The sequence below is a fragment of the Ursus arctos genome, unplaced genomic scaffold (genome assembly GCF_023065955.2).
Source record: "Ursus arctos isolate Adak ecotype North America unplaced genomic scaffold, UrsArc2.0 scaffold_2, whole genome shotgun sequence".
Lineage (NCBI taxonomy): Eukaryota > Metazoa > Chordata > Mammalia > Carnivora > Ursidae > Ursus > Ursus arctos.
The window spans coordinates 9,337,446-9,362,885 of record NW_026622874.1 but is presented as its reverse complement, the minus strand read 5'-3'; the positions used below and the strand labels follow the sequence as shown (position 1 = coordinate 9,362,885).

The following is a 25,440-nucleotide window of genomic DNA, read 5'->3' as shown; positions in this document are numbered from 1 at the left end:
TCCGCTGAGTTATATACAGGCTGCGTGACCCGTATGGCTGGCTTGAAAATTAAGAATTTGACCCAGTTCCATCAAGAATCTGACTCAAGAGGCAGGAAGGAAAGCTGGTGACGAGGTGTGGGTGCTGCAGCTGACCTGGGTGGGTGGGTGAGGACACTTACTGGACCCCATGCAAGACAGCCACGCCAGCTGGGTGAGAGCTGAGCCCGAGCTGGGGGAACGAACCAAGGGCCAAGGGGAGGGGTCCCTGGCACCGCCAAGCTCCTGCCCTTCCTCGGGTCTGGCAGTCCTCTCTCCAAGGCACAACTGGATTCCTTCCGTCCCAGGAAGTTACTGATTGTGGAAGACGTGCCATCAACTTATTTTAAGTAAAACAAAAACAAAAACAAACTCTTAACATAAACATCCATTGCAAGATGCAGCCCTGTTTCCTAAGCGTTACAATATCAAGATATGTTTTAGGACCAAGGAAGTACGGCGTTTCACTTGCACTGAGGGACCAAAACATTCTGTGTGTGTACATAAATCAAAATGGAAGCTTCCGAAGTATTTTTCACAACTGTCATGACTTTGATGTCACTAAAGCCTATGTGGCTACTTCTGATCGATTTTTCTTCTTCCTGGACTAGGACTCAAGGCTCCTGGTTTATAAACGGAATAGTCACTGAAGCCCAGGTTGGGCAGGTGATCCATTCAAGCTAAGAGGACAGCTGCAAAGGGGACTCAGCCTGGCCATATGGTTACGCTGTTCAATTGTAGATCTTGTTCTGTTCACGAGTAACTCCTGCTGCATTTTGGCTGCCTGGCACTGGATATTTCTGTGAACCTAGGACTGAGGTCTAACTACAGATGTATGTCCTGTAACTTCAAGCCCTAGTGTTTGGAGAAGAGAAGGCAACAGTAAGAGTAGACGTTATTCACATCATCGCGTAGGTGATTCAGCTTGCCAGATGCCAACCAGAAATGGGTTAGAACGTCACCACATTTTTAAAAAGGGCTACAAGGTAATGACCTAATCAGTACTTTAGCCCCATTCTTTAGGATTGACAAATGGGTTTTGCTCTCTGAATCAGTCTTTCCCATGCTAGTGAGCGTGCCACTGTCTCTACCAAACAGAGGATTTCTATTAAAAACTCCGAACCGTTTTAAGGAAATAACCCCCAAACTTAACACGCAAGCTATAAATACAAGAAGGGGTGGACGGTAACGAACGAGGAGCTCTTTGAGGTAGGAGCAGGGGAGAGGAAGAGCTGGTATTGCCTTCCCACTCTGGGCCCTTTAGAGGATGGCCAGCACGTCTGAGACAACAGCTGTCTCCTCCAAGGAGCACACAGGGCAGGTTCAGTTCGCACATACTACCAGTTAGACAGGAATGCTTCTGAAACCTCTCCACCAAGCTGAAGTTTGCTCTCTGTGGGAAATTCACTTTAAGACTCAAATTTTCAAACAGCGGATTGCACTAAGACACTAAATGTGAACTAGTTTAAGCCGGAGTGGGGGAGCTACTAAGCTAAGCTGTGTGCCCTCCGACAGGAGAACCAGATGCCAAGTCCAGGACTAGCCCCTTTCAGAGAACCCCAGAGAGCGGGTGTTCGGGATGCGGTGGGGAAGGCTGGAGGGCGCACAAGAGTGTAAAGAGTAAATGTGGAAAAGTCAAGTTCAATATCAGGTCTGCCCTCAAAGACACAAGTGAAATGGGAGCTCTGGAGAGTTCTCTTGCAGGACCAGTCAAGGGCCCGTGTATTTGGTCACACAAAGCCCGTGTGTGTGTGTGTGTGTGTGTGTGTGTGTGTGTGACTGAGACTACTGCTAATAGAATCAGGGCCCCCCTAAACCCTGAGGGTCTGGGGAGGGAGAGGTGTGCTGGCCACAGCGCCCCCCAGGGGCACAGGAAGAAGCGCACAGTAGGAGCCAGGGTGGCGGGGGGGGGGGGGGGGGGGGGGGGGGGGGGGGGGGGGGGGCTAGGAACCAAGGTGCTGGAAGTGCCTGGGGCTCCTGGGAGCTCCTGGGAGCTCCTGGGGGAAAAGAACGGGAAGGCTTCCATGACCCTCTGTGCGGGAAGCACCCAGAACAGCAAGACAACAACTTCAAGGAAACTCCAACAATGTGAAAACACTTGGAAAATGGTTTAATGATGTTTTACAACAGAAACGAACTGTACAGTTACAGTAAGTTTAATATATATATAAAAATTACAGCAGACAAATGCATCTACACAAAATCTACCATTTCATTCTGATTCACTGTCACCTAGCAACCTCTCCCAAGCCTACAGCCCCTGCAGGAGGCCCCAGGAGGGGGAATCATGTAAAGGGCACTTTTAAAGAGACAGCACCGCTCATATTCCCCACCAACCTCCTCAGGCCTCTGGGAGGCACATCAGCTAATTCCCCAAAATGTAAAGTTGCTTGTGTTTTGGGTTTTTGAAATCAAGAAAACATGTGTTTCCCAGGGGCCCAGATAACGAAGTCCCCCGAAATCCAAGTTATCAGCAGATTCTTACAAAACATCCCTATCCGAGGGGAAATGGCTAAGCAGGCACTCTGGGGCAGTGAGGCTACAGGATAGCCACCCAGATTGCAAAGTTACCTAAGGAGCAATGTAAAAGGACTCCCGGCCAACTGCTTGGAAACTGTCACTGCCTCGTTAAAGCTGCGGGACAATTTTGGAAAGAATCATTTACACCACATCTTAAGTTTCCACAAAAGAGAACTCAAACTCACATTTTAAACTTAAGTACATAAAACAAAGTTTCGGGAGGCCAAGGGGCCAATACCCCTTATGACTCTCCCTTGACAACAGTGGAAAAACACCCCTGAATCAATATTAAAAAAAAAAAAAAGAAAAAAGAAAAGGAAGAAAAGGAAAAAGGTGGGGAGGAGGAGTTAAGATATTTAAAGACAGAGAGAGAGAGAGAGAGAGAGAGAGAGAAAAGTGTTTAGGAAAACACCATCACTGTCTCTTTAAAACAAAACAAAATCCCAGTTGGGAACAGCAATCAGCAAATATGCAATCCAAATTGAACCTGGTGAAGTTTATTACTGAATATTATGTACACTCAGAACTTTTTCATTTTCTTTTTTATTATGAACACCTAGGCAGTGAAAACTGTTATGTTAATACATACATAGACACACCCAAAACATACAAAAATACTATTATTTCAAACTACTAAGAATAGGACAGTTCAGTTATTTTCATGCTATGACTTTAAGAGCATTACACTGAAACAAACAAGTTAAACGACATTTTTTTTTTTTAATATCCCAGAAATATACCAAAATATACATCTAAGCTTTGGAATTACTGAGGTTAGACTAATGCAAGTGCTGGGTAATCGTACTTAATACACAAGTCTAAGGTTCTGCAGGAAAGAAATCATCTTTGGTATCTGCATCAGGCTAATATTATTAACATTTGGATTTTGCTTTGGGATAGAGCTTGTATGACCCTAGAACCAAATACCCCCCTCCCCCAATCAACTGAGATTAAAAAGATCCATGTAAAAAGTTCCTTCATTTGCAACCCCCCCACCCCCCAAGTTAAAAAGTCACAGGCATCTACCTAGCACAAAGGTTGAGAGATACAATGCATAGTTGCACAGTGGTGCTGCCAAAGGAAACCAACTACGGCAAGGAGAAATGAAAAGCTTGGTAATCGTTCTGCGTGTTTTCTCACAAACAGGGCAGCCACTTCCAAGCACTTCCAGTAAAGGAAAAGAGAAAAGGCTCAGAAGGGCACCTTGGCGTGTACTCACTGTCATGACCCCAGAGGTCCAAGCACCCAGCAGAGCAGCCAGTCCTGCACCAGTGTCTTCAACTTCCCCCCACTCTGTGGGTCCAGCGATCCAGCGGCAGCCCCCAGCCCTCCCCCCCCCAGTCCCTGTGCTAAGCCCCCGAGGTGGCTGTGGTTTGCCATTCGGTAGATAAGCACGGTGATGGCGTCTTGCCTACTGTTTTGGAAAAGCTGAAATGCCAATTTGTTCCACGGCACATTCACAAGTTGGCCAGAGCCAAAGCGACTGAGGGTGCCCCTCTGCAAACCCCAAAACATGTAAAAAAGAGCCCCCTGCCCTTCCCACGGGTCAGAGGCCCCCACCCCCACCCCTAGCCTCACTCCTCTGAATGCCAGGACGCCACAGACTGGATTGATGCTGAAGACTTCCCTTTTCTTTGGTTTTTTTGTTTGTTTTGAGTTTATACAATCATTAAGGAATCTTTGGTTTTGGCTGGAAATTTAAAAAACAAAACAAAACAAAACAAAGAAACCACCCTCCCCTGGCTTATAGCAGCAGTATTAAGACCTGGCAAAGCTTCCTTTTAACACTCGGGGTGGGAGTCGAAGGTTGGGAACTACATTCAAAGAAAAGGTGAAAGGGCTGGGGATGCAGCTTCTAGAGAGCCCACTGGATACAAGATTGTCAAATAATAATAATATTAATAACAATAAAAACTTAAATATTTGGATTTTTTTTTTTTTTTTGGTCATGTCAAAGGAAAAAAAGTGAAATGTGTATGCAGCAGTCAGCTTGAAGGAGCCTTTGGTGTCTTCTCCCTTCCACCCAAAGTCCTGAAAAGAAGCAGAACCCTGAGGCCTCAGAGAGGAAGGGGATGGCCTCCACCCCACCAGGAAACTCTGACGTGTGGGGTGGGGTGGGGGCGTGGAGAGCAGGCCAGCCCCTGAAGGCAGGGTGGGGGGAAGTAGATGTTAAGAGACCTGTGAAGACCCCTTGCAACAAAAAGAAAGAGAAGATTGCAATTTGCCCTCGGTTTGCAGTAGCTTTTCAGCAGCGACATTCAGAGGCTTCAGGAGGTCCCACCCTAGGCTGCAGGTCCCGTGATGCTATAGGCCAGAGTTCAACACGACTTCGAGGAGGGAGGGCAGACTTGGCAACTCTGTAGGCTTTAGCGCAAGTTAAAGCAAGTTACTCAATCATGAGTTAGAAATGAGGTATACGACAGCTCCTGGACTTGAGGTGGGCAGAAGGCCCACACTTACTCACCTAGCCTTTGCTACTACCAGAGAGGAAGGAACCCGAACGCCGCTGGTCTGGTGTGTGGGAGGGGACGTCTGTTCCCTTGCAGAGGGAGACCTGCCTCCCGGGGACTGAGGGATGCACATATGCTCTCTCAGGCAGAGGTGAGAAGCTGGAAGAAGTCTGTCTTGGCTCTCCCTTTGTCTTGGGGGCACCACACGACTGACATTGTAGGGCTGCAAAGTCTTATGCTCCCTCCTCCCTGTGCCCCCCACCCCCTGCCCCCAATGTCTGCAGTTTTCAATACACCCAGGCTGGCATCAGACTCTTGGGAAAGTCCGTGCCTTCTGCAGACCCGGGCAGGACTAGAACGAGAGACGTGGCACCCCCACCACCTACAACCCACGGCCTTTCCTGACACAACTGCCTACATTTTAGCCTCTGAAAGTGCATTTCCTTTCCTGCTGTATTGTCAGACTTGAAGACACCGGGAGGGCTCTGTGGAAGCATCCTCTTTCCTCTACGGGGCTCTGTCCTTTCTCACGGTTTCATTCGAAGGAGATTCTAATTTGAAAGAAGTGTGTGGATGTCTCCTGTTTTTACCCAGCGCTCTACCCGGCTGTCTGCCTGCAGACTTCGGGATCTCATGCTAAAACTCACTGCTGCTGCCGGGTTATTAAAGAAGCCTTAGAAGCTGCTTTCGTCAGGTTGTGGCTGACTGAAAACAAGGATGAACAAGTAAAGAAAACACGGGGGAACTCTGCAGCAGACCTCAATGTTGTTTTTTTACAGTAAATTACTTTTGGGGTCTGAACTTTCTGACAGTGTCCCGGGTTTGACCCAGAAGGTGGTGCCGGGTGACAGAGCCCTGTGCAGAACGGGCAGATGCAGGGACACAGAAAGAACCAGACACTGCCCCTTCCCTCCCCAGCCTGGCCAGGTTCACTTCCGTGCTCAAAGCGGTGTTCCATCACGCACACCTTGTTTTCCGTAACGTCTGTATCGAGTGCTCTTATCTTCGATATCCCTATTACCTACTTACAAACCTATCTAGCATTTTGAAAAGTCACACAATATTAATACCACTTGTGTATAATGTCAGAACAATCAGATTATTAGTAAAGCTTTCATGAAGTTCGGCAACCTGATCAGTTTTTGACAGAATATTAAGAGAGCAATGAATGTCCCATCTTTCTGTGTCCCACCAATAGTACCCCAAGACAACGAACTTCTCAACTCCCTAGAACTCATGTACAAAACCATTTTGGAAAGATACGGCTCCCTGGGAGAGTAAAGGAAAGTCTTTTGGTTTTCTACGTAACCGTGCTCTTGAAAATGCTTACCCCTTACAAGTGACAGAACGGAGATGGCACATCTGGGTATCATCTGAACTCAGAGAGGCTGTACCGGTTCTATTTATAAGTGTTAGGTAAAGGGAAATTAAAAAAAAAAATTCTACTCCCCACCTTTTGCTCTCCCCCCAATTTGCCAGCAATTCTAAGAACATCACGGCTACGCTGAGCAACTCTATCCATCTTTACAGAGCCGGCAGGGTGAAAACTCAATCGATCTCTTTTCCAAAGCCAGGATAACTGACAAGACTTCCTTCAAAAAGTGGGTAAGGGAGGAGAGAAAAGAGGGGGGAGGAAAAGGAAAGAGACATAGGTACAGCTTTTTCCAAATTTCAGCCTTGCACTCCTATTCTGCCTGTTTTGAAAACCTAAGAATAAACAATGACATAGCAGTGTCTTTGGTATCCAAACCAAATCCCACTCAAGTTCTGTGAGATGGATGGCTTATTTAAAAATAACCTTTCTGGAGATATCGTCTGTATCTGAACGTGGGGAGCCAAGACAGTCACAGGCTGTCTGCCTGGGCAGAAAGGGCTCTTCAATTTCTCCTAAACCAGCATCATTTCTCATTCACATTCCCACCACCAACAACACTCTCCTCAATCTCACCGACCTTCCAATCCCTAAAGGTCACACCTTACCACACGTGTGAGGCAAGCAGACTGGCTTTCAACTGCTTGGTTTGGTTTTACTTCTCTTTGCATTTTTGGTCTAGACAGAATTAGCCTTGGTATGAAAAAAGGAAGTAGGGTTTTCAAATGCTGGGCTACTGGCACAACATTCAATAACAGGACAGAGGGTGACGAAAAGAACCTGTTTTACTTTAATTCTCGAGTACGATACATCACGCACTCATCTTTCCTCTCCAAATGAAATGGCGCATGTCTACTTCTGCCTCTATTTCTCAACCGCACACCCAGATATCCGCACATTCATCCTTTGCCTAAGCTCTTGCTACATAGAGAGGTAATGAATCCTTAGGAGAGGACGGCAGGGTCTGGCGGGCAAGGGCGACCATAGGAAGGGATGTAAATGTCTTGGGGGACTCTGAACCTCCAGGACAACCCAGGTGTGACCTGTACGCCACCACCACACACTGCAATGCACGTCAAACCACAGAGAGGCCAGTGAATCCCAAACCCATCACAGGGATAATTAAGTTTCCTTTGGCAAGACAGGAATAAGGAAAAACAGACACACGTGAGCAACATTTTCCTTCTAACATAATCAACTTCTCCTCTCCCCACCCGAACCCTCCCTAACCCTATAAACTGTAACCTATAAACAGGATCCCAAAGACATACAGCATCGATCATGTTTATCAATCGTAATAAACATCAGTTCAGCTAAATGCTACAGCTAGAATTATTTCCACTATTTATAAAGTTTTCTTCTTTTTATTTATTTGGTTTTTAGATTAAAACCAGGTCTGCAACAATGCTAAGCTACACTGAGGTATTTTATGAAGGTGCCAGAAGCTAGCTGTTACCCACCAGCATTACCCTCACAGATTAAGGTATCACCGTTCAAAAAGAAAAGGAAGAGAAGGAAGAGGGAAAGGAGCTCCAGGACACAGACTCAAAGTAAGATTCACTCAAGTTACTGCTTTTAGAAAAAGGCCAAGAGTAGAAGAGTCAAAACAAGGAACTAAGTGCTTCAGGAATAAGGACGATCAGAAGACAGCAACAGCTCACAGACCGGATGGAAATCTGGGTGTAAACTGGACAAATCTGAGAGATAACATAGTCCCTGCTCTCCTAATGAAATCCTTTCGAATACCTTACTGGAAATCTCAGGGGTATCGCATTTAATCTCTTTGGATTAAGACAAGAATGAGGCGGAACAGGATTAGTGTCCGCTCTTAGTGATAACAGCGGCCTATCTACCCTCTGCCTGTCCAAGCTCACGTTCGTACTGTGTCCGCCATCATGCAAACCTGCGTCACAGCGGATCTTAGTTATTTTTCTTAAAGAAGGGCAAAAGATTCTTTTTCCTTCTCAAAAATGAAGGTAAAGGCTAAGGAAGATTTACCACTTTATAGTGTCGTCGTCAAAATGTTTTAAGACGGAAAACGACTTCAGAATGGCCAGGGCTATGACTACATGGACAGTGTCACACGTGACGGGCTTTTCGCACACCCGCACAAAAACGCACTCACAATGGTTATGGTCAAAGTAATCCATTGATTCTTGCCCATTTGAATAACTTTAAATTTCAGGACTTTAGTCATTTTCTCCGTTCGCATGGACGGTCTCTTAACATTTTCAGCTCCAATAACCATGGTTTGAGGAATAAACTTTAAATTCATCAATTTAAATGCTGATTTAATGAAAAAGTACTGGGCCAAAATCTCATGCTGAATTGTTGAGGCTCTTCTTTAATTGAGGGTTATCAAGCTGCAGACTGACCTGGGGGTGCCCCTGAGGGGAGAGCCCCAAGCGTACGGCCAGCAGGAGGCCGAGCGCGCCTCACCCTCACCGCTTACACAGCCCTGCTGCCCGTGCGCTTCTCCCCACCGGCACTTCTCCCTTTCCTTCCCGTCTCTCTTAGTTTTTTTTCTGGGTGACGAAAGTATTGTGAGGATGACAAGGGGTGGGAACAACTCTAGACTATGAACTTAAGAGTTTCTTCTGTAAGCCGAGTGTTTGTTATGGACTAACTGCAATGTTTACTATCAGGAATTGGAACGCTAAAAATCTGCAATGATTTCCTATATTTGCAAATGTATCCAGCTTTCCCAGCAATTTAAATAGAAAATTTAATGTTAAAGACTGGGCTGACCTTAAATATTGCATCACCCAATGTCTGTGCTTCTGGATAAAACAGACTAGGTCTCTCCCACCTTCCCATTTACACGAGGGAGAACAGGACAAAATAATATAAAAAAAGAGGTATAATTGTGCTTTTTTCCCCCAACAGTGAATGAATTTTGTAGAACAAAACGGCATGATAATCTCACTAAAAATCTTTTAATTATAACCTATTTTCCCTTAAAAGAAAAAAAAGGATTGTTAATTTCTAATAATGCCACCATGAAGTACAGATAGGTATGGTCCTACACCAAATGAAAGTTGGATTCCTTTGGTTCCATATCTTGAGTAATAAGTTGAGTAAACTGGGATGGTATTGGTCTTTCTTACCAAATAAATAAAAGGAAGTGTGTCTCGTGTCAGGTAATAGAGATGAACATTTTTTTAAATTCTAAAAAGCTGCCTATATAGTTTCAGAAACCACTTAAACTAATATAGCACTCAACTTATTTCTTAAATCAGGAACACTAATATTGTTCCCACGAGAAGCCCTTTTCTAGGTCTTTCTGCTCTGTCCTTCAGCTTCATACGGGGTATAAATAAAAAAAAAAACCAACCAAACTGCGCTGCTTGTGATAAGCAGGATTCAATTACATTCACCACTCCCTAGGGAGGGCCCATTACCAGGGCAAACAGAGTATCACTATAGATGCATTCGGAATTAGTCTTTGGTTTAATACGGATTCACCAAAGTCAGGGATGAAATAAAATTTGCATAATCATTAGGGAGGGAAAAAGAAGAATGTACAATGAGTTATGATGACCTATCTGGTCCATCCGCTTAGAAACGCAGAAACTCTGCCAAACACCTCTTTTGACCAAATGGCCCCCTTAATTTCTAGATTCTCCCATATAAGGGGGTTAAAAGGTAAGTCTGAGTAACTTTGCTTAGGAGACTCACTCAATTCAAAAAGCATTTCTTGAGATGATTAAGAAAAAACATAAAGTAAAAAAGGACTGAAGGTTGGGTCATGAAGCAGTATGACCAGCAGAATATCTAGGGATGGTGATGAGGAGTGATTTTAAGCTGAACACCCATCAACAAAGCGTTTTAGTGTTTCACGCGTACGTGTACAAATGTACCTTCCATTTTACAACTTGTCTTTAAATAAGAAAAAAATGAGAAAAAATTTAAAAGTTACCTTTGTCTGAGGATTTGTTTCTTTTTAAACACAGGTTTTATGCTGGTTTAAGGTTTATCCTCATGAAGTGATCCACACACACACACACACACAGAGGTTGAATCCCCTTATCCCAGACTGACCAGCGAATACAGGCAGGGCCGGGAGCAGAAGACCGTCGTACGACGTTTAAAGCTTACTAGCTTCTAAAGTATTGAAGTCTGTTGGCGAATCTTATTTGGGAAAGGGAGCATCTTTTGAACCACACAGGAAAACAAACAAGCACAGCCTTTCCTTGTCCTTCCTTTGAATTCACTGGGTGTGAGTCCCTGAGGACTCCACGCTTCCTTTGGTAGCAATTTCGGGAAATGAATGCTATAACCACTAATCCAGAATGGTGGGTATCAGCATTTTCCTCCCTGAATCTTTCCTCCTAACTTACTGCTCCCAGGGGAGGGACTCGGTCTGACGGGCAGCCACAGTATTACTGACAGCCCGAACACCATTTGCACAGACTGAAGTTAGAGACCTCAAGTCAGGATAAAGGTTAAACTTAAGTTACGTCAGAGAAACAGCAAGATGAGAGGAGAGAAACTAGGAACTGACACTGCCCTTCTATTTACACACCAAACTAAATAAACTAGTTAAAATCAAGTTAAGGTCTGCCCAGAGGATATTACAATTTACCAACATAAACGATGAAAACAAGCAGCAACTTTTATATAAAATTAATAAAGACAAATGAAAAAAGAAATTGTCAGTAGCATCTATTTCCTCAATGTGTCTGAAATGCACGTTATAAACTAGTCCATTAGTACAGCAGCTTGCTAAAAATTGACTTTGGTTCAAGCTTAGTAAAAACAACAACAACAACAACAACAACAACAACAACAACATAAAAAAACACACCACACATAAAAAAGGTGGATGGACATCTGTTAGTTTCCCTGCTTGCAGTTCACTGATTTTGGAGGGATTCTAGGGAAGGTGAAGGGTGAGAAGAGGAAATTTAGGTTGATCATTAAATACTCTGTGAAATAAAACAGGAAGACAGAAGCAACAAAAGAAAAACTAACAAAGGGACTAAAACTGTTTCTGGCCTTTTACTATGAAGGTGCGGTCTCCCCCTTGGATGATCACAAAGAAACGTCCACACGGCGTCTGTATCACTGCCTTTCCCGACACCGTGGAGAGACAAGCGCACGGATTCCAAGCCCCCTTGGGGACACAAGCAGAGTCATCAGGACGAGAATGACCTGCACACCCTCTCTCAGACCCCAGCTCGAAAGGGGGGCAAACGCAGTCTTGGGCCACCAGAGACATCAGCAAGCACCCACAGACACCAAACGGGAACCCAGACCTCCGACACGAAGGGGAGCTCAGATGAGCCACGCTGCAGTGATCCAGTCTTCAGGGACATGTTCTGGTGCAGACACTACAATCATAGCACGCTGCCAGAAAGGGGAACTGAATTTCCAAGTTACCCTCATTCCTCTTCATCTACTTCCACAAACTCTTCCTTTCCACGGGCTCACTGACAGAGTCTAGAAACACCCTGAAGACAATTCCAGAAGCGAATGCCTTGCTACGTTGTACAGCGACACGTGTATTGCCATTGCGACCTACCTAGCTGGAGCCTCACTATAGTACAAGCCAAGGAGACACTTGAGGTGTGTGCAAAGTTCCTGCTCGAAGTCCTTCAAAGGTTCTAAAGACCCCAGGCCCAGCTAGGAAGTGCATTCTCCAGTCGGGGGAGCAAGGAGAGTGTCAGGGTTAGAGGAATTTACGCGCCGTCCAGTGAAAAGGAAGTCTGCGGCCAGAGGAAAAGGTGGTGGCCTCAGACTCTTCTCATCACACCTCTTTGGGAATACAGAATTGATGGCAAGAGTCTAGTGGAGTTCCTTCAGAAAACAAGAGAAGGTTGGAGTTTCCCAATTTCAGTAAGTCAATTCGCTCTTTGCCAAGGAAATGAAAGGAAGTTTGGATGAAAAACTTCCACAAAATGGAAACAAACACACACACACACCAACAGTAGGAGCATTCTTCAGGAGATACGAAATCAGGAGAACCGCCAAGTCTGGGGTCTGCAGTAGTCTTTGCTCTTCGGGCCCAGATCCTGCCCTGCCGCGCGCACGGCCGTCCCCATGGAAAGCAGCCGAGGCAGCACCGGGTCCCGCAGGGTCTGGGCCTCAGGGTCATTCAATGATCTGGGGTGAGTGAGAGCTACAGTTCAGCAGGAATTCCTTCCTACACAAAAGTGCTCCAAAGGCACCACCTGATGGGGGGAGGGGGCGTGTGTGGAGTGGGAGTGTTTGCACACACAGCCTTCAGCTTCTGCACCAAGCCTCTTGCATAAGTGGCAAAAGAAAATAATTTTCTAGCACCTCTGTAAGAGTCATCAAGGAGAAGGAAACCAGCAAGAACATTCCCCGCAGTTAAGAACGTAAGTCTCCCCTTACCCCCAAACCCTCCCTCCCCACAGTGTGGGAGCTCACTGAAACAGGATCCAGGAGCAAGAGATAAACATGTCCAAACTATATATATATATAAAAAACAATAACAACAACAACAATAATAATAGAGATACAGTAATACAGGCCTGCCTAAATTGTACCAGTTAAGAAAGGAACCCCCAACACAATTGATACGATTATAAACACCTTGTTATGACTTAATGGCCTGTACAACAGACCCATAAAAATGATTTTTTTTTTAAGAAAAAAAGAAATTTAGACAAACAAGAAATCCCCTTCCTATATTGGAATTGGTAACCCACCTTAACTTGTCATCATGACTGCTGGAAATGATAAGTAGTCCTTTCACTTCTTTTTTTGTTTGTTTGTTTTTGATTTTTTGTTTCTGCTTTTTTTTTTTTTTTAAATTTTTGGTTAGAAAGTTCTCCAATCCATGAAGCAATCCTGAAAAGACAGTGTTTTATTACAAAATTAGGCAAATGTTGTCCTGTCTCCATCCGTTTTTTTTTTTTCCTGTATGCGTTTTTCTCCTTCTCTCCCTTCTTTCCCTTGCTGCTGAAACATGGCAAGAGGAAGCCAATCACATTTTGCAGTCTCAGCGTGGCCGGCAGCCCGATCGTGCCGCGAGTGGAAGAGGCTCGTGGCAGCCCCGTGCAGCCCCACTCACTGTGCCTTGGAGGCGGTGGTGGTGGTGGAGGCGGCCCCGCTGGCAGAGGCCACTGTGAAGAGAGAGTTCTGGATGGACTCAGCGGAGGTGGAGGCGGCGTGAAGGCTGGCGACAGGTCCAGAGTTCCCTGCGGAGGCTGCAGCGGCGGAGACCAAGCTCACTGGGTTGCTGGTGAGCAGAGAGAGGTTCTGAGGGTTCAGGAACAGGGGGGCAGTCACGATGTTGGGGGCTCCTCCTGCATTGGCAAATACCAGGTTCCCAGTTGCATCCAGTGATGTTATTGGAAGAGAGCCACCAGAGGCAAGAGCTATAGATGAAACCCCCCACAAACAGGCAGAAAGGAGAACGTTAAAACCATCCTAGAGAAGCCAAGCAACACACATCACTACACTGACTTGCCCTACAGCCCAGGTGGAAAAAGCGCAGCCCTTAGCTGACTAATCTTAATCCCAGAGCTCTCCTGTCACCAACTGAAGTGTATTTTTATACTTTTGGAAGAGCCTGGACAGCTGTATTCTAACTAATTTAACGAGCACAAGCAGGACCGGAGAGGGGGAGAGCCGAGAACTAACGAATCAGAGCCATGCTGCCATCTTGGGGCCTCAACTTCCGAGAGGGCTTCATCCTCCAAGGAGTATTTGTGAAGCCCAATACTTTTGTTTTTAATGAAGATTGCTGATTTTAAACTTTCATTCAAAAGACAAACTGGGTACAGTGACTGGGGCATTAAAACACAGCTTTTTGCCAACTAACTGGCATTATTCATTACTTTGAGCACTTTTTAAAGTATGATGTACAAGATGAAAACCATCTTTCAAACTGGCTTTAGTTCTGAAATAACTATATGTTACCAAATAAAGCGTAAGGTGCAGCTACTGTTGCACTTGCCGAAGCATCGCATTTGATTCCTAGGACTCGTACGGAGGAGGAGGGCAGCGGGGACGCACTGACGCAGGCGGCTGGAGAGGCCACTAAGGTTAGGACTTGCTCTCATGAGTGACAATCTCTCTGTGACACTGCCACCGCTCCATAGAAGGTACCGCTCAACTTTTAAATAACTGGGCACTCCCCTCTCATTTAATATCTTCTTCTGTTATCCGACAACCCCTCTGATATCCTCCCACCCATATAACCACATTTTCACATGTAGATTTAAGGGGTTTTCTAATGGCATATTCCCTGTTCTTACAAATGAACACCTATAGTGCTTGTAGAAACCTTTTTTACAAGGACATTTTCTTGGTTGTCAAGTTAGTCAGCGTTATCAATTCAACTCTCTCTCTCCATCGCCTTCACCTCCCCCAAAGCAAACTTCTCTCATTAAGAAGAAAAAAAAAAGAGTTAAGTCAGGCGAAAGATTCTACTAACCTTGAATAGTTGCCAGTGTACTGTTGCTCATGAGAGCTGGGCTGAGGGCGCCGCCCAGGGTCCCTGGATTGAGACTGAGTAAGGCACCTCTGTAAGGCCAAAAGAGCAGTCACTTTGTTACAATGCAGGCACATCCGTCAGCTTGACAATATACCCAAAAGGACAAGAAAAAGGAAAATACGGCTGGGGAAGTATAGGGAAATGTTTGTTACTCTCCTTATGAGAATGAGGGTTGCTCACTGCTTTCTCTGATGCTTACTTGTACAAAGCAAAGTAAGGATATGATCCACACAGGTTAACCTAAAACCCGCACAGTCACGTTCACTCTTCTTTGAATTACTTCATGCTTTTTTTTCCCCAAAACAAAACAAAAATGCCAGAGAAAGGAATATATTTACGAAGTAATCCTCATATGTTTGATAAAATAAAATTGGGAATCTTGTTACTCTATCGCTCGTCTGTGTCTGGGAATGAGAAAGGTGGCAGCGGAGAGAGTTTAATGGAGAATTCTGGGCTTTCTTCTTGGCCCCGCAACTCAGGCAGGTCAGCTCTGATGGCCCGGTGCTCTGTGTCTTCATCTGGAAATAACACCAGGATTACTGCTCTCCCAGGGCACTAGGAAAGTGCAGCCCAGCTATACCCACGGCCCTCGAGCTACCATACAGCTACCTGCTCCCAAGGGATGATGGCTTTGAAGAGATTTATGTATTCTGGGGGGGCATTTACGATGGTGATCAAGTCTCCCCTTCGAGTAACTCCGGGGGTGGCGCCTGGCTGTTTCTCGGCGGTGACCGAGGGGCGAACGCTGCTTACCCAGCTGCGAACTGCGAGGGTGCCATCAGGCCTGGGCTCAGGCCGGCCGCGGCAGCCATGGCAGCGAGACTGGCGTTGGCCGGCAACTGGGCGGCCCCTTGCAGGGCGGCGGCCGCTGCTGTTTGCAACCCTGACGCCGTCACCATCACCTGGCTGGTCCCAAGAGGAGAGGACAAAGTGGAGGTGGTCTGTGTGGTGCTGGTCTCACTGGCACTGGACGCCTCGGCGGTGGAGGCTGAGGCAGACGGGGAGGGACTCAACGACGGGGAGGTGACAGCGGAGGAAGCTGGCGGCGCTGTGGAAATGACGGTGGCAGTGTTGCTGGACGTGCTGTCTGTGGTGCCTGAAGGAGAACCAGAGGAGAAAGGGACCTTCTGTGGCGGTTTCTCCAAGAACCGTGGCTTTGTGCAGCCCTACTCTAGGCTCAGTGGTGAAAAATTCATCTATCAGCCAGTGATCTCTAAATGGGTCCTTTTTTGTTAACCTTGTTGAGCGATTTCATGGAAATTAATATTTTAGAACCGAAACCATGAACCTTACTTTCAGAGGCAAGAGCAATCAAGGAGCCGTGGAAGAAACGGAGAATACAGTTTTCTATTTCCAACCTCCTATTCAAAAAATAAAAGAAGGAATCAAGAGACTCTAACTACGAAATACAAGCATATCAGCAAAACAATCCTTGCTTCTGAAAAGCATCTTCATCAGAAATCTTAGTCGTCTCTATAGAAAAATCTAACAAGACAATGAAGGCAAGAAAAACGAAAAGTTACATATTTTTCTAAAGTTAAGTGTCAATAATAACATCTGCAGAAATAGTACGAAAATAACTACGGGCCTATGTCTAGATGCCTTCTTTGCACTGAAAAACTTAAGCAGCTATTCTGTAATGAAAATCAGCTCTCAAAAAGCCTACTGTAAACATTTTCTTATTCATGGAAGCAATAACACGCAAGGACATTATGAATCGCATAAAAGCATGAGAAATGAAGCTTTAGGAAATTGTTATTTGAGAGAACTTAAAAAAAAAAAATCGAGATGCCCAAACTTCTTTTTGAAGTAAGGAGAACAACAAACACTTGTATACAAACAACTAATCGACATTATAAATATCACTGGTGAAAACCAGAACACATTCACTGGAATTATTTAATCTTCGAGATCAATGTTATCTAACAGAAACATAATAAATATGTAATTTAGAATTTTCTAGTGGTCCTACTGAAAATATTAAAAAGAAACAGGTTAAATTATTTCCACAGTATTGTCATTTTAACATGAAGTCAGTCTCAGAAAAGTATTTTTTTTCCATACCAAGTCTTTGAAAATGGTGTGTAGTTTACGCTTACGGCACATCTCAATTTGAACCAGCCCCATTATATGTGTTTAAAAAGCACACGTGGCTAGTCCTGCCACGCAGGCCGGCACAGCGCTAAAACATGTCTAGAAGTTAGGCCTGTTGAGTCACAAAGGCAAGTGTGACGAAAAGAATGTAGTCTCTTTGCCCAAAGTAGAAATGACTCATCAGGCAGTCACAGGATAGAAAACCTTCCATAAAGCAGATGCCAGCTGTCCCCAGTGAGCGAAGCTATTTACAGAAGGCAATACAGAACAGGCCCTCGATGTCAGTTCTCAGTCAATGCCACATATCACAAACACAGGCTGCCGACACCAGCTGGAACTTAATTTACCGAAACTCACTATGTTCTCGGGTATCACCGGCCATATATATGTATAAACACCGGCCATATACATGTATAAAGCAGAACCTAAGCGGTATTTTCTCAGGACAGAAAACTCAAAAAGACAAAAAGCATCTATAAATTTTCAGTATAATACTTCTGTGAGGTATAAAAGACTTGATACATTATAGAAGAACTAGACCAATCAAAATAAATATTTCAAACCCATAAACACATTGGAACAAAGACCTTACATAAAAGATAACTTTTTTGGTGCTAAAATCTATCACTAAGCTGAAGAAGACTCTCTCCTAAAAAATTCAGTTTTGTCCTCCTAAAATCTATTTTCGAGCCTTCTGGTCTATACTAAGAACATCTAGTCATCTGTTCTCATTTGAACTCTAAGGAAGTGTTTCTTTCACACATCATGGAGCTGGGAGGAAATCAGACATCATCTGTTTCGGTACTGACTCCACTCCTCCTGCCCCCCATACTGCTGCAGAGAAGTGTTACGTGGTCTCCGTACATCCCGTGAACATATCTTTCTTATTGCTAATCAACACGAAGGGACCATTTACTCCTCTTTCTCCCTTCTCAAAAATAGATAAAATTCCCTCTTTATTGCTGTTGTCCCTAAATACAACCGCACCTGTGTGGGTATCATTAATCATGGCCCCATTGTTGTCTCTGAGCCCCTGACACCGTGCTGGGTCCTATGCTGGGAAGAGTCACACTCTTTCACTTGGATACCTGTAAGAACTGCCCCTCGTTCCATTTAGAAAGGCAAACGTCTTTTCTCATTTCTTTTGTACTACTAAGAGATTTCAATGCACTTTTCAACCTTTTCTTGCCTAATTTCTCACCTTATCCACCCTGATTTTATCTATGGGCAACACTTCCCTTTCAAAGTTCTGAAACTGTCCATTTCCATAAGACCCCTTATCTTGAGGTCAAAGACTTAAAATAGGCTTTTTTTTCACTCTCCACTACCGCTGCTTTCAGACAGACCATTCAGCGTCACTCTCTTAAAATCCCCTATATGTACAAACAAAGTCCCAGTCATCCTCAGCAGTAAAGTGAACCTGGGCTAGCCGACGACTCCAAAAACCACTCCCAGGTGTTTTTTTCTGGTTGTCATCCTTTAACCACATTCCAGGTGTTTTCAGTAAGAATATGTCGTACGAGCATTAGTAATTTTCAAATAAATTCTCCTAGCTTGTGAATCACATTTTATTTTTTTATTTTATTTTTAAAGATTTTATTTATTTATTTGAGAGAGCATGCGAGCGAGCACACAAGCAGGGGGAGCGGCAGGCAGAGGCAGGGGGAGCGGCGGGCAGAGGCAGAGGGAGAAGCCGACTCCTCCTCTCCTGAGAAGGGAGCTGGACGCAGGGCTCGATCCCAGGCCTCTGGGATCATGACCCTGAGCCGAAGGCTTAACGACTGAGCCACCCAGGTGCCCTGTGAGTCATATTTTAATCAACATTTTATGGCCTTATATTTTTGGCAACATAATTACTTGGGCAACTTTGACCAGAGAACTGATGTTGGCTGAGCTTCAGTGTCCTCAACAGCAAAGTAAGCTGCCAGCACCCACCTCGAAGGTTAGCAGGAAGTTACACGCCAGAATATATAGTGTTTGGCACATCCTCTCACTTCCCGTCTCATCTTTTTTTTTTTTTTAAATACAATTTTTGAGGCATAATTTATATATCAGAAAATTCTCCCACTTTAAATGCAAAATGCAATGGTTTCTAATACATTTACAAAGCCGTACAACTATCACCCACTGCACCCAGTATGACACTAGCACTACGCAGACAAGATCCCCTGTGCCTGTTTGCAGCCGCACCCCTCTCCCACCTACAGCCCTCCTCGTCATCTGCTTTTCTCTCTACAGATTTACGTTTCAGGACACTTGACATAAATGGAATCATACGACTTGTGATCTTTTTCATCTGGCTTCTTTCAGTTAGCATACTGTTTTCAAGGTTTATCCACGTTGTAGCACAAATCAATACCTCCTTTTTCTGGCTGGAAAGTATTCCACTGCATGGGCAGACCACATCGTGTTTACTGATTCACCACTTAATGGGCATCGGCTTGTTTCCAGTATTTGCTTATTACGAATAATGCTGCTATGATCATCCGCACCAAGGTTTTGTGTGGGCATGCTTTCATTTCTCTTGGGGACTTACCAGGCAAAATGATAAATTTACATTTAACTTTTAAGACACTGCCGAAGTGTTTTCCAAAAGGGCTGTGTATCATTTTACATTACCCCAGCAAAGCATGAGGGTTCCAGGCCAGCAGTTATTATTTTTGGTCTTTTTGATGATAGCCATTATATAGTGAGTCTGAAATAATATCTACAGTTTTAATTTGCAATTCTCTAATGAGTTATAAGGTTGAGTATCTTTTCAAGTGCTTGTTAGTCATTTCTATATGTTCTTTGGCATTATGTATATTAAAAGCTTTTGCCCTTCTAAAAATGAGGTTGTTTATATTTTTACTACTTAATTGTAAGTTATTTATACGCTCTAGACATAGTTCCTTTATCAGGTATATGATTTGCAATGTTTTCTCCAAGTCTGTGGGTGTCTTTTCATTTTCTTAAAATGTCTTCTAAAGTACAGAAGATTCTGCTTTTAATAAATTCCAATTTATCATACTTTTTTCTTCTATAGATTGTGTTTGGTGCTGTGTCTACAAACTCTTTGCCTAACCCGAGGTGATAAAAATTTTCTATTTGTTTTCTAAAAATTTTATTTCTTACATTTAGACCTTTGATACTTTCTTCCTAATTTTTGTGCATGGTATCAGGAAAGATCTAAATTCATCTTCATGAATGTGGACATCCAATTGTCTCAGAACCAGCTGGTGAAGAGTAGCTTTTTGCTACTGAACTGCTTTGGTACCTCGGTCAAAAGTCAGCAGAGCATAAATTTAAAGGTTTGTTTCTGGACTCTTCATTAATCTATTGTCTGTCCTCATGCTGGTAGCATACTGTGTTTATTACATAGCTTTACCCTATGCTCTGAAATCAGGATATTTAAGTCCTCCAACTTCCTTCTTTTTCAAAATTGTTTTGGCTATTCTGGGTCCCTTCCATATATATTTTAGAATGAGTTTATCACGATAATTACTGCAAAAAAATTGCTAGGATTTTTACTACAATTGTATGAATCTATAGATCAAGTCAGAGAATACTATCATCTTAAAAATACTGAGTCTTCTAAACCATGAACACGGAATATCTCCGCTTATTTAGACTTTCTTTAATTTCTCTCAGCAAATTGCAGTTTTCACTGTATAAGTCTTGCACTTCTTTTGTTAGATTTATTCCCAAGTATTTTATTCTTTTTGAAGCTATTGTGAATAAAACTATTTTTGTAATTTCATTTTTGGACTGCTCGCTGATAGTATATCCAAATACAACTGATTTTTATATGTCGATCTTGCATCCTGCAGCAACACTAAATTCATTTATTAGTCCTAGTAGGTTTTTTGCTGTGTGGATACACACATACACATACATACATATAATAACGCAAATAAGGAGTTTAACTTTCTCCCTTTCAAATTGGATATTTTTCATTTTTCCCCTTTGTTAAACGGGCTATAACCCCTAGTACAATGTTAATCCGTCTACAAGAGCCTGCTTTGTTCCCAGTTTTAGGGGAAAGCATTCAGTCTTTCACCATGAAGTATGCTGTTAGCTGCAGGTTTTTAACAGATGCTCTTTATTCTCTACCAGGTGAGGACGTTCTCTTCTATTCCAGGTTTTTATTATGAATGGGTGTTGGATTTTGTCAAATGCTTTTCCTGTATCTACCGAGATGCTCATGTGGTTCTGGTCCTTTCTTCTGTTGCCGTGCTGTATTACATTACCTGGTTTTCAGTTATTATTAAACCAACCGTACATTCCTGGGACAAGTCCCCCTTGGTGGTGATGTATAATCTTTTCTGTATGTTACTGGATTCGATTTGCTAAAATTTGCTGAGTGCTTTTGTGTATATTTATTTTCAGAAGGCATAGGGGCCTATAATTTTTTTGGGGGGGTATCTTTGTCTGGCTTTAGTATCAAGGTAATATTGGCTTCATATGATGAGCTGTCCTTCCTCTATCTTCTGGAAGAGACAGCTGAAGATTAACTTCATTTCTTCTTTAAATATCTGACAGAACTCACTGCTAAAGCCATCTGGGCCTAAGCTTTTCTTTTTGGAAAGGCTTTACATTAATGATTCATTTACTTTGCTTGCTTTAAGTCTATTTAAGTTTTCTTTTTTTTTTTTTGAGTTTGGATAATCTGTGTCTTTCTCAGAATTTATCCATTTCATCTAAATTGCATTATTTTTTTTGGGCATAAAGTTATTCATAATATTCCAGTATGCCACACAATGCTCCAATTCCATTCCTAAATATATGCCCAAGAGAACAGACAACATGTCCACATAAAAACCTACACACAAATGCTCACAGCAGCAATATTCAAAATGGCCCAAAACTGAAAGCAACTCAAATGTCCATCAATTCATAAATGATACACAAAATGTGTGATAGCCATAGAATTAAATATCACACAACCATAAAAAAGGAATGAAGTACTGATATATTCCACAAAATGGATAAACCTTGGAAAATGTTACACTAAATGGAAGAAGCCAGACACAGAAGACCATATAATGTATTATTCTATTTGTATGAAAATCTCCAAAACTAGCATATCTGCAGAGACAGGGTGGACCAGCCAGGAGTAGGGTGAGGAGTCAATGGGGAGGGACTGCTAATGGGTTTGGGGTTGCATATGGTTATGAAATAATGTTTTGGGAAAAAACTGGGGCAGAGCATGTTGAGTTGAGATTATTAAAGGCTGTTGAATTTGTGTCTTTGAGACACGTCAGAACACATGTCTTTCTGGGGGAGTACAGTCATGATCATTCTTGTATCTATTCTAGGAAAGCTTACCAGGGGGCTATACTGTGCCAAGCACTACGCTAAATACTGGAAAAGAAAAGCAACTGTGTCAATAAGACAAGATTTCTCTTAGAAGATGGTAAACTGAGGACATGGTTTTTTCCTCCTCGTTTCTAAAATCCTATTCCAAATGATGGTAAAGGAAAAAGGAAGTAAGAGCTCTGGGGACAGATATCAGAGGACTTGAGATTTTGATAGACTTGCAGAAATGAGAAAGAGGTTGAAATTTGGTGGTAGGGAAACCAGCTTGAGTCCAGAAGGGCACAGAGGATGACTATGACAGAACTGAGAGCTACTCACCTCAACAGAGTCCTGAGGAGAGTCCAAGCTCAGAGTTGTCAGAAAAAGAGAATTACAATAGAAGGGAACGGCATTATTCTGAAGAGAACTTTCTGTATAGTCCTGACTTTTGAAACCAGTGTTTGATGATATGCTATTATCTCATGGACTTAAAAAAAAAATCACAAGGATGAGAGGAAGAAGAACACTAATACTGAATACAAGCAAAACAAACTGAATTTCAAATGAATAACGTAACTATGCTGAAGAGGAGACAGAAAGAACTAACCCAAACAACTTCTGAACACAGTATTTGGACTATACGCCTTCAGGTTAAAGACAAGAACTCTAGACAAACATGGATCTCAAATTAGTAGGCCTTTTCTGTTTAGAGGCATGGGTCAGCAATTTTAAAACCACTTTGTTTTCACTACGGGATTGAGCAATTAAGTAACAGTAGTATTGATAATAGGAGCCAGGCTGCTCATTGTCACTGTGAAGGGAGTTAACATATGGAAAAAGGTAAGGATAGAAAAGAATAAACTATAGGGCGTTGGGCTGAATTGGAGATATCAGTATGAACTCATGGATTTTACTAAAAGTAGATAAAGAAAAATGCATATAGACATGTATGGATCTATATATAAAAATAAATTTACATGTGTCTGTCCAAACACACATATTATTGTATGTATATGCACACGTATGTCTATTTCTATTGAGATGCCCTCACAGCAATGACAACCCAATATCAATAAAGGCATCTATATCTTGGTGTCTACACACCTTTCCTCACTAAAAAGAACTAGGGAGTTTTGAAGAAATGGCTGGTTTGAAGCCTGGAGCAGAGAAACTTTAAGATGAGGCTAAACATCTTGTGCCAAAAAATAAGGAAGCGGGGCGCCTGGGTGGCTCAGTCGTTAAGCATCTGCCTTCGGCTCAGGGCGTGATCCCGGCGTTCTGGGATCGAGCCCCACATCAGGCTCCTCCGCTATGAGCCTGCTTCTTCCTCTCCCACTCCCCCTGCTTGTGTTCCCTCTCTCGCTGGCTGTCTCTCTGTCAAATAAATAAATAAAATCTAAAAAAAAAAAAAAAAAAAAAAAAAAAGGAAGCACTCAAAGAATGTTAGGGACGTGTCGAGAAAGTACAAGAGCCACCACCGAGGGGCTCCCCCTGGCAAACTGAAGAACAATTTGAACATTAAAATAAAAAGTGATAGTAGGATTCTAACCTACTGAATACAGAAAGGACATCTGAGTCCATACTGATATAGACAGAGAAATAGGGGAACAGGAAAAGTACATCCTTACAGTTGAAAGGCAACTAATAAACGTAGAAGAAACGATAGGATTATTTGAGAATCATAATAACAGATCCATGCAAAAATCGTCAATGGACACTAGTGGGCAAAGGTTTGAAAACAAACCCAGGATATCTGTAGTCTCAAATTTGCCATTTACTAGCTGTGAAGAGTAAAATAATAACTACAAATGAAAAACCCTGACGTATACCACCTTAATATAATTACCGAAGTCAATACCACCAGTAGTGGGACACACCAGCATGTGTGTTCATATCATGCAAAGGAGGACCCAACATCACTTCTGTGGTCTTCTTGCCCAAAGTGCATAATCTGAATCTAATCACGAAGAAACATCAAACAAAACATCTACAAAATAAAGAGCTACATTCCTCAGAAAATCAATGTCCTCAAATATAAAGAAAGACTCATATTGTCCCCAATTTAAGACGACTAAAGAGACACAGCAACTGAATGCAATGAATGATTTAAGATTTCCTTTTGCTATAAGAGACAGTATTGGCACATCTGGCAAAATATGACTGTGAATTGTTTACTAGATATTAGGACCGAGTCAATGTTAATTTCCTGATTTCTTTTTTTTTTTAAAAATATATATATTTTTAAAAGATTTTTTTATTTATTTATTCGACAGAGATAGAGACAGCCAGCGAGAGAGGGAACACAAGCAGGGGGAGTGGGAGAGGAAGAAGCAGGCTCATAGCGGAGGAGCCTGATGTGGGGCTCGATCCCATAACGCCAGGATCATGCCCTGAGCCGGAGGCAGAGGCTTAACCGCTGTGCCACCCAGGCGCCCCAATTTCCTGATTTCTGATAACTGTATTCCGGCTATATACGGTAATTTCTTGTTTTTTAGAAAATACACAATGAAGTAGGGATAAAGTAGCATGTCTACAACTTACTCTTAAAACAGTTCAGAAAAACATCACATACATAGAAAGAGAAAAAGAAGAGAAAAAGCAAATACAGTAAGATTTTCCCATTTGGAGAATCTAAGGGAAGAGACGTGGGATTTCTCTGAACTATTCTTATAACTTTTCTGTAAATCTGAAATTACGTAAAAATAAAGAATTAAAAAATAAGTATGTACAAAGGTTCTCATTATAGCATTATTTATAACAGTGAAAACTTCATTCCTTTAATAATTAGTTACTGAGTATCATGGTGTGCTAGACACGAGGGATACCATGTTGAATAAGCAAGACCAGTTATGTGGTTCAGAGACTGAGGGGTTTCTTGGGATGCAAGATTTGCGGGACTCAAACTGAAAAAGCTGGTCATTCTAGGTAGAAGTGAGCCATGATGGCACCATATGGAAATGTTTACAAAGTTTTGATACAACCGTTCAATACAATCATAAGTAGAAAGGTAAAAACTATAACAGGGGTAACACTTATTGTAAGATAAGAAATTAAAAAAAAACTAGGACACACTAAACACTATTAGAATCGTACATATATATATATAAAAGATTTAGAGGCAAAATAAGAAGAGCTCATTGGGATGATTTTTCCTATTTGAGTTTCCGATAATGTTCAATTTTTTTAAGAACTGAAGAAAAAATTCATTCCAAAAAAGTTACCAACACTTCATTTTTTATTTA

General features: G+C 42.8%; 1 protein-coding gene across 4 annotated transcripts in view; it reads right to left on the bottom strand.

Moving 5' to 3' along the window:
• Positions 1 to 2,109: 2,109 nt before the first annotated feature.
• POU2F1 (POU class 2 homeobox 1) overlaps positions 2,110 to 25,440 on the bottom strand; it is a 174,277-nt gene continuing 150,946 nt past the window's right edge. For all 4 annotated transcript variants that reach the window (XM_026509458.4, XM_048225450.2, XM_044387954.3 and 1 more), the window contains 3 exons: positions 15,581 to 15,923; positions 14,768 to 14,856; positions 2,110 to 13,706 (listed from right to left, as the gene is read on the bottom strand). In XM_026509458.4, the coding sequence (XP_026365243.1) occupies positions 13,396 to 13,706; positions 14,768 to 14,856; positions 15,581 to 15,923 (743 nt within the window). In that variant the 3' untranslated portion in view covers positions 2,110 to 13,395. The remainder of the gene's footprint in view (positions 13,707 to 14,767; positions 14,857 to 15,580; positions 15,924 to 25,440) is intronic.